The following is a 9,154-nucleotide window of genomic DNA, read 5'->3' as shown; positions in this document are numbered from 1 at the left end:
CTCCATGCCACGTCACTGCTATGGACCCCTGGTGCTCTCTGTAGCCACAGCAGTATAGAAACGTGCACAGCACACACACCACCAAGCCCATTCTCCACTGAGCAGCATCAAGGGGCTCCGCTGACAAAGATGGAATGCTTACCCTATCACACGTGGACCCAACCCCTCTTTAAGAGAGAACATCTATTTAATATTTTTCTTTGGTCAGGAAATTTCCTTGTCTTTCCCCCAAATCCATCCCCTGTTCCCAAACCGCTGCTTTTTGTTTTTTGCCACAATGGTCTTTGACAAGATAGCACAGAAATAGTCCACTAAGATAGTTATAGGTACAGAACTAAAAAGGACAATTTCTTCTAGACATAAGCTACTTACTTCTTCCGGGTAGAAGTACTGAAGATGACTGAGTGGGAAGACTGATTCAAATCCATCTCTGAATGAATCAAATTGCCTAGAAACACCTTCATTTAGTGCCCAGAATATAACCAACTGCAAAAAGAGAAGTTTTTTTAAAAAAACAAGCAAGTTATTAAGTCTTTAAAACATCTCCTAGAAAACTGCATGAGTAAAACGTCCGTCAGGTCAACTTCTAATTTGGAGCCTGGCCAACAAGAAATGTGAAAAAAGCCATGTGCATTTACCCTCAGTGTGTTCTACGTAAAACCCCTATAGGATATATTACCTTACCACATGGGAAGCAAATGAGAATTTCCCAAGAAGATAAAATGTTATTAAGAATTAAAAGTAATGTTTCAAGATTCAAAATTAGCAACTATTAATAGGGTTTTTAATTTTTAATGTGAAATGTTTATTTCTAAATCCTGTTGAGTTCTTAGAACCCAACTTTTCTTCAGTGTGTGCCTCCTCTCAGTGATGGGAAAGCCTGGAAATGCAGTTACATGGAACTGAAGGGTAAAGGAAGCAACTCTTATTGGTCCAATATTATCTAATCATCAATGACTCTGGTTAACCCACTGAGTGCAGAGAGAACATATTTAGGTAAAAATGAAAACATTAGTGTTTTGTTGATAGAAAAATACAAGCATTATTACAAATTATTTTTAGAGAACCTTAATCTGGACATTATTTCATTGCTAGTAAGCTGGAAAAGTAGCTTTCACAAAGTCAGTAGAAGAAACAAACTGTATGAGAAGTACTACTGAATATTAAATTAAAATCACAGAACTGTAAGGTAACGGGATCTGAGATATTGTTTAATCTATGTCCTTTCTCTCTTTTGAGCTGATGAAGAAACTGGAGCTGAAGTTTTCCAGAACTCTATCTAAAGTCCCACAGCAAGTTAGTAGAAAAGACAGGTCTAGTTGTAGGTAAATATTCTGACCTGAATCCAACGCTCTTTCCACCCAATGTCAGCAATAAACCCAAACAAACTTTTCAAACACTGGTAATAGGATCTATATCGGTTGTAACTTAAAATATAATTTGCATTCAATATATAATTCTTTTCCCTTAGATTAGCAAATATATCGAGGACCACAAATTAATCACTTGAAAGACCTCACCAGACATACATGTAAGTGTACGCATGTGTGTGCCTGTGAGTGAATTTTGTGAAGTTAGCTGGCTTTAAGGAAAGGCAGAAAAACAGTTAAGTGAGAACAGAAGTACACAACTGATGGCTCCTTTCCACTGATTTTTTTTTTGAAGTAAGAAAATGTGGTGTTATTAGATAGCATCCAAGCTTGAGGATAGATTCAAGGTTATACAAGACATCAAGAAATATCTTACATGTTCTCTCAAGAGCAAACAGAAGCAAAGGCCTGAAAAAGCAGTCTTCAAGCAGTGGTCCCAAGACATGGAAGGTCTCAAACCACAGTCTGTGCACAAAGAAGCTAAGTGATATCCACCTGTGCTTCACTGGACAAGGTCCTTTCCTTCTTCCTTATAGGAGTACAAATAGGTAAAGTCCTACATCCCCACAGCCAGCCTGACCCCCAAAAGATGTGCAATTACATACTCTTAGATACTCCTCTAAATTGTGGATAGTGACTGGTATATCCTTCCCTCCTTTCTTCAGTTCGATGTTGGGAAACCCTGGCAGAGTGAAATCCAAACCTAGGTCTTCAACTGAGCAGCCATTTATCGTCAGGGTTTCTAATGCATATTGTAGACTCTCTTTGGTCTTAAAGAAAAAAAGGGGAGGGGGGGGTGTTAAGTACAAGAATTCACTTACAGTTACATTTTTGTTATAAAATAAAAGATATCCTAAGAAAGTTGACAGGTTCCTTTGGTTCTTACTTTTTTCTCTTTGGTCATAATCTACATACAAACAAGTCATTCATATCACAAAGGATATGATCTTAAACACCTCAGCATCTATTTTTGTATGAGAAAATAAGATCACTTGACTGATGCTCCACCAGGAGATGCTGCTGCTCAGTTTCAACACACTCATATCAAATTTCACAGAAGGTCCTTAATAGTTTGCATAATAGTAAATTTTGAAAGTGTGGACCCTAGAACCAGACAAATAGTTCATAAATTCTAGGCTAATCTTGATGAACCTAATGTAAGTGTATATAGCAAATACTGAATACTACAGTTAGAAAATTCTACATACAAACAATGTACTATCTGGTAATGGTAATTAACTCTTTTTCCCTGCAAGGCTCAAGTCTAAAGAATACCCTGGAGATGCTTCATTCAACTACTTCAGGCCTCTGAAGCATTAACAAATTTATATTCATATAATAACACTGTGATGACAAAAATCTTCCAAAAAAGCCCTAAGGGAAGTCAAGTCATACCCTGAGGACACATGTTAAAAGCAGTCTTTATTACTCACCTCTATAAATGCCTAAGATTATAAAAGGCCTACATAAAATATTATTTTTTTTAGATTAACGATCAAATACCAACATGTAAAAACACAAATTCTTTCTGAAAATGAAGGCGTCCCATATAGGCGAAAGAAGGCAAATGGCTTTTCAAATTGGAGATGCCTCTGTGTATCAAATTCCTACAGAATTTTACAGAAAATTAGTCATTTAAACTAAAAAAGGCTAGGAAGTTCTGATTAATAAATTAGTCACTTTTTGAAGAAGAAACAGAAAGCTCTTTAGGATTCCATATAATTCAGAATACCAAGGAGGTGACAGATTATTTAAGATTAAGGTAAAATATGGTCGCCAAGGATTATGTGCACTTTTATATCACTGCAAAAACCCACATTTAAGTCTCTCTTCATTTCAGGTGCATCATTTGAAGACCCCCAAAGGAGGCTTTTCACTTCGCATTTGAAATATTCTTCAGCAGAAAGATTTTAATGTGTCCCCACTGGGCAGCTCTCAAAACTGTCCCTCCACCTCCCTGTCACAGATCAAAGTGATCACTAATATGCTAATGGAAGTCTCCTCTCCTGTAGCTACTGAGGAATTATCTTATTTGTAAAGATGTGCATTACAAAGTGCTATCATTAGACAGAAATCTAGAATTTATAATATGTCCTGGAGATGTTTAAAATGAATTTACTCTTAGTTTCCCTAGATCTTACATATTAAATTGAAAGCTAAGCTTCAGCACATTTCCAGAATTTAAATTACCAAGTAGAATCTGAGCCAGGACAACCTGCTCCACCCATGTACTTTATAAAGTAACAGGATGGGGTGTTTCAGAATGCCACCATTTCTCATGCTCTAGTTGAAAGTTAATACAGTAAATCAATTTCTAGAGTATGGATTCTGTGCTATGCATTTTATACTTTTAAACTGACAACATCAGGAATAATAAAAGATAATAGAACAAATCTCAAAAGGAAACTGCTGATGAAGAGAACATGAGACAAGGATATGTAAGAGAGCTAGCACACTTGAAGGGCATAGGCTCTAGAGTAGACAGCCTGGATTTGAATTACATCTCTCCTGTGTATCCTTAGGCAGGTTTCTCAATCTGTCTGCCTTGGTTTTCTCATCTGTGAAATAGGGATAACAACGGTACCTAACTCTCACAGTGTTGTTGTGAGGATCAAATGAAATATATAACACAAGGTACTTGAAACAGAGCCATGAGTTTTACTTTCTTTTTCTCCTTTTTTTGCCATTACTTACCTAAGAGACAATCTTAACACTCTAGTACTTTAAAACTTATAAAGTTGGTAAGCATAACTCTAAGACAACAGATCTTGTATGGAAAAGATGGACTTGGCCTCTTTAAATGCTAATTTCTCTTAATATTTTCTGAAAAACGCCAGTTAATACTTACAAATTAATATGGGAGACAAAATGAATTCTCTTACAATCTTCTCCCTGATTAGAAAAGTACTCTAAAACCCCCATAACCTCTACTGTGAGTTCCTCTCCACCACATCAAGAGCTGTGACACTCTCTGAATCGCAATTCACTATTCTTACTTTATGTAATTTATAAAATGGAAGTTGATTAAACATTTGTCCATGTTACCTGAAGCTGTCTGGGTCTCTGCCACGATTTTAAAAATACAACCTTGTTTCTATTTAATACCAAGGAACCACTATTAATCTCAAAGAATTTTAATCTAATGTTAATGTATACATAAAAAATATACAGTAATTATAAAAGCTCAAAATTATTCATGAGGGGCTGGACATTTAGCTCAGTTGTTAGAACACAGTGCTGACAACACCAAGGTTAAGGTTTAGATCCTGGTACCAGCCAGCCACCAAAAAAATAAAAGATTATTCATGAGAGGTAACAGAGAAGCCTCAACATGTGTTGTATGAAGAAATAGTGTATACCCACCATGACATTTAAAAACATCTTCCTGAGATCTCTCTAGAAACAAATGGACTGTTCCTAAATTAAGCCACCTTTTCTGAAAATAAATGTCCTGAGAATAGTTTTATTGATTCAAATGCTTACTAAAAAAATTCAGAATGCTTTAGTATCTGCCCAGATACATACTGCCCATCTAGAATTTAATAAACAAGAGCTCTTATTTATGATTTTAGAAGTGTACTTTATTTGCTAATCAAGCTGTTTATCACCTGATATTATAGGTCATCTGATCCAATGTGAAATCATGTTTCAGTTAGTATAATAAAAAAATTAAACGCTCCTAAAAGAAAGCATTAATATAAAATAACAGCTGGCTCAAATACAAACAACGTAACAAAGCCTCATCTTTGACTGCATCTTCTAAACCTACCTGGGATTTATCTTGTTCAAGTCTTTTCTTCTGTCTGACAATGTCTTCTAGGTGATACACTGATCTGGCTACAACTGGGTCAATGTCAAACAAATCGTGCGATGTCAGTGAAGTTTCCTGCCGTAGCATCCACTTATAAAAGGGTAAGCCAAGGGGAAGATCCACCTGCAAAGGAATATGCAAAATATTTTAATTGTCACACTGAGCTTCTTAAATTACCTCAATTCTCTAACAGACACTTTGAGAGGTCATTTGAAAGGGTCAAGTAATCCCCAAGAAAGAAAACAATGTATTTAGGAACTGTTTCTCCTACTACATGAAATTGATTATCTCAGTTTGAGGCCTGGATCATTATAAAAAATTTAATATACTGAAGAATCCTATTTAAACACTAAGACCAGAAAGGAATATTTCAGTGGCGGGCATATATTCTCTGTAACACATTTTACATTAAGGGCCTCTAAAACACCAAGAGTTGCTCAGAGGAATTTTACTCTTATTATTTTCAACCAAGTAAACTCAATTCTACTGTAGTCTGTATTCTGAACCAAGAAAGGTTACGAGGAAGAATTTGTTATATTTAAAATAGAAAAATAAACGGAACTTCTAAAATTAATAACAAACTGCCCACTCCTCAGTTAAAAGTGAAACTGTAAGCTTGTGAATTTGACATCGGATGAAAATGTCTTACACATACTGACAAAGTACCTCAGGAAATGTTTGAAGAGGAAATGAAGAAAAATCCAGAAATATTCAAACCTCTGTGAATACCGATTACTTGGGTTATGCTCACAACAGCACTGTAATGGAAATTTAATGAGGTTTACCTACATGCTTTCCTTTAGCTTTCCTACTGTACTAAAAATGCAGTGTCCAGTGTTTTTTCAAATACAATTAATACCACCCTTACCACTGTGCCTGATTTTCTCAACTTTTGCTACTCAAGAAGTGGTCCACAGATGAGCAGCTGGGCATCCCTTGGGAAGTGGGATAAAAACTCAAGAGTTGTGGGCAGTAGTACAGCCTCACCCCATCCTACTGAATCAGAACTGGCATTTTAAACAAAATCCCCAAGCAATTCATATACACATTAAAGTTTGAAAGGACTGCTCTAAAATACAGCATTAAGTGAAGGGGATGGGGATACTTTCACAAAACACTGTACACCAAAACTGTAGAAAAGCAAACAATCCTAAACTTACCAATCTGAAATCCATGATAGCCTTGGCCATTAATTTTCCTAAGAAGCGAAATTTCATCTTAACCTTTGCAATGTGAGCTGGCTTAGCTGTCCTACCAAAGGGAAGCGCAAACAGGCCCTGGAGATTTTGAATATACTTGGTCCCCTCCTGGCTTCCTAAAAAACGAGCAATTCACCAAAATTTAGATAACATTTCCAAAAACAAAACAAAACCTAGTAACTAAGAACATTTAAGTAATTCAGTAGTCTCAAAATTGGAGAGTAGAACGAAGTCCTCTAGAGCCCAAAGGACCTTCCCTATTTGATAAATGAGAACAGGGAGGCTAAAAGAAATTAAGGTCAGAGATCATGTTTCTCTATTAGAAATTGAATGTATTTTAGGGTACATTACCTGATGTGAATAACACAAGTTGACTGACTAACTCACAGATTAACATTAGAAATTAAGGTCAGAGATCATGTTTCTCTATTAGAAATTGAATGTATTTAATGAACTGTTAGGGTACATTACCTGATGTGAATAACACAAGTTGACTGACTAACTCACAGATTAACATTACCTTTTGGATTGCTAAGAGTTACTTCTTCACCTCTCCAGAGACCCAAGTCAGCTCTCTGTAGTTCCTGAGATACAAGTGCATAAAACTCCAGTGTAGGCCCAAGACCTGTACCGACCTACAGAAAGACAAAAGTAGAACAATTTCAATTTTTAGAAATTGTGGAGTTTTACCTGTCAACCTCTTGGCAATGTGGATGCTAATAGCAACTGTTTACCAGGATGCATTAGAGATTATTTTCCAAAATGTCCTGACTAGATTAATTCCTTCAGTCCTGGTCACCTGGAATAAAAAACTAGCAACCCTGGTTTTAACTCTAGTTCTAGGTTCCTAGTAGGAACTAGGCTTTATTTCCTACTTATACCTTATTTCCTACTCCTTATGTCCCCAACATTGAAACTATATGACTCAAACTTATACAGTGATAAGAGTACTGTCGTGGATACATATCTTCCCTTCAGGGAATAATATGGCATTGTCTGCAGATGGATCACTTTCCCCTTTTTCTCTTTGGTGAACTGTTACCCCAAACCAGCTCAATGTCACCTTCTCAGGAGAAGCCTCCCTATCTGCCCAAGACAGTCTGCCCCCCCCTTTTCTTAGGGTTTACATTTCAGCTACTTAAGTACTTACTACATTATTTTACCACAATTTCATTATATGCATGCATATTCCACCACATGAGAATAACTGGATTCACCTTGTATCCCCTACAGTGCACAAACAGCAGCCATTTAGTAGAGGTTTATTAAATAAAATGCAAATAAGAGAAAGTCTGAATCTATGCCAGCACCCGCAGGGCTACCTTGGCCTTAAACAGGACATAGTGCCTCTCACACCTCACAGTGCATGAAATCTCCAGGAGCTTTAACAACATGCACACATAGGGGCCAAGTCTGAAAATTGTGACCTGGTAGGTCTAGTTTAGAGCCTAGGCACTGGTAATTTTAAACAAACTCCAAAGGTGACTGATTGTGCAGCCTTGAATGAAACCTCTCCTCCATAAGACGCCTGGGGCAGCATTCATAGCCTAGTCATTTCTTCACGTTCCACCAAGGTCCCACCAGCTCAGATGTGCAGCAAATGACAAGTTCATGTCATAGTTTATAGGCTAAATCTATCTGCAATCCTGTCAAGAAGGCTAGTTTCATTTGTAGATTACTTGTAAATAAAAGGCACTATTTTACCCTTATTAGTTACTTTTTAAAATGACTCATACTAGCTTAGAAGATTAGATGTAATCCACCAAATGTTTAACTCTGACATTCAAAGTAGTGATCTCCTTGGAGCTGGTGACATTTTTCTGATTAACCTCCATCCCTTTGATAGAATTCCCTGTCAGTAAATGGTATCACTATTCATTCCACAAAGAATGCTCCAACCAAAAACTTGCAGCCTCAGCCCTTCTCTTCCTTACCACCCACAATCCAACCCATCATTAAACAACATAAGCACTGCCTTCAGAATATATTCTGAACTAATTATCAACTCTCTCTTTTTTTTTTGCCACCATCCTCTCTTTTCTGGTCTACTGCCTGAGCCTCCCAAATGGTCTCCATGCTAGAGCATTCCCGACATCCTACATCCCATTCTCATAGCGACAGGAGTGATCCTTACAAAACAGAAGTTCATATCATTCCTTCATATCCTCCTCCAAAGGTTTCCCATCTCACTGAAAGCAGAGTTCGAGTTCTTACCATGGCCGACATGTCCTATGGGATCCCTCCTCCTGCCCCCCTGCATGTCTAACCTTGACTCCTACTACTCTTCTACCCTTGCTTACTGTGCTCTCACCACGCTCAGCCTCCAGCAGGCCAGGAACAATGCCTCCCTGTTCTTTTGCTAGAGATACTCTTCCCCCGGAAAGCAATGACTTGCCTCCACTCAAATGTCACCTTAGACCACCCTACCCCTCCCGTCATACTCTACCCTCTTATTTTATTTCACTTTTCTTCTCCACACAGCCTAACATATACAAGGGTCTCAATAAATCTTTCCATGAACTTTTTGATCTTTTAGTTTTATTTTTCCAATAACTTTTTGAAGTACCCTTGTATATATGTATATAAGTGTGTGCATCTACCTCTCTTAACAAAAAGATAAGCTCCATAATAGTAGGGATTTTATATATTTTGTTCTCCACTGAATCCCAGGCACAGGAAGAAGAAAAAAGACAGAAGCAGAGAAAAATCTGCAGTAACTTCTGGTATCCACCAGAGGGTACTTTAAAGCCAGTTAACTCTTTTTTTCCTTTGGC

General features: G+C 37.3%; 1 protein-coding gene across 5 annotated transcripts in view; it reads right to left on the bottom strand.

Annotated features, from left to right (window-relative positions):
- The window catches only part of TRIP12 (thyroid hormone receptor interactor 12), a 151,341-nt gene that overhangs the window by 7,250 nt on the left and 134,937 nt on the right, over positions 1-9,154 (bottom strand). For all 5 annotated transcript variants that reach the window (XM_008582716.1, XM_008582717.1, XM_008582718.1 and 2 more), the window contains 5 exons: positions 6,901-7,015; positions 6,342-6,496; positions 5,140-5,304; positions 1,976-2,140; positions 373-486 (listed from right to left, as the gene is read on the bottom strand). In XM_008582716.1, the coding sequence (XP_008580938.1) occupies positions 373-486; positions 1,976-2,140; positions 5,140-5,304; positions 6,342-6,496; positions 6,901-7,015 (714 nt within the window). The remainder of the gene's footprint in view (positions 1-372; positions 487-1,975; positions 2,141-5,139; positions 5,305-6,341; positions 6,497-6,900; positions 7,016-9,154) is intronic.

This window comes from Galeopterus variegatus, unplaced genomic scaffold (assembly GCF_000696425.1).
Source record: "Galeopterus variegatus unplaced genomic scaffold, G_variegatus-3.0.2 Scaffold2707, whole genome shotgun sequence".
NCBI classification, from domain to species: domain Eukaryota; kingdom Metazoa; phylum Chordata; class Mammalia; order Dermoptera; family Cynocephalidae; genus Galeopterus; species Galeopterus variegatus.
This window is presented reverse-complemented; position numbering and strand designations above follow the sequence as displayed.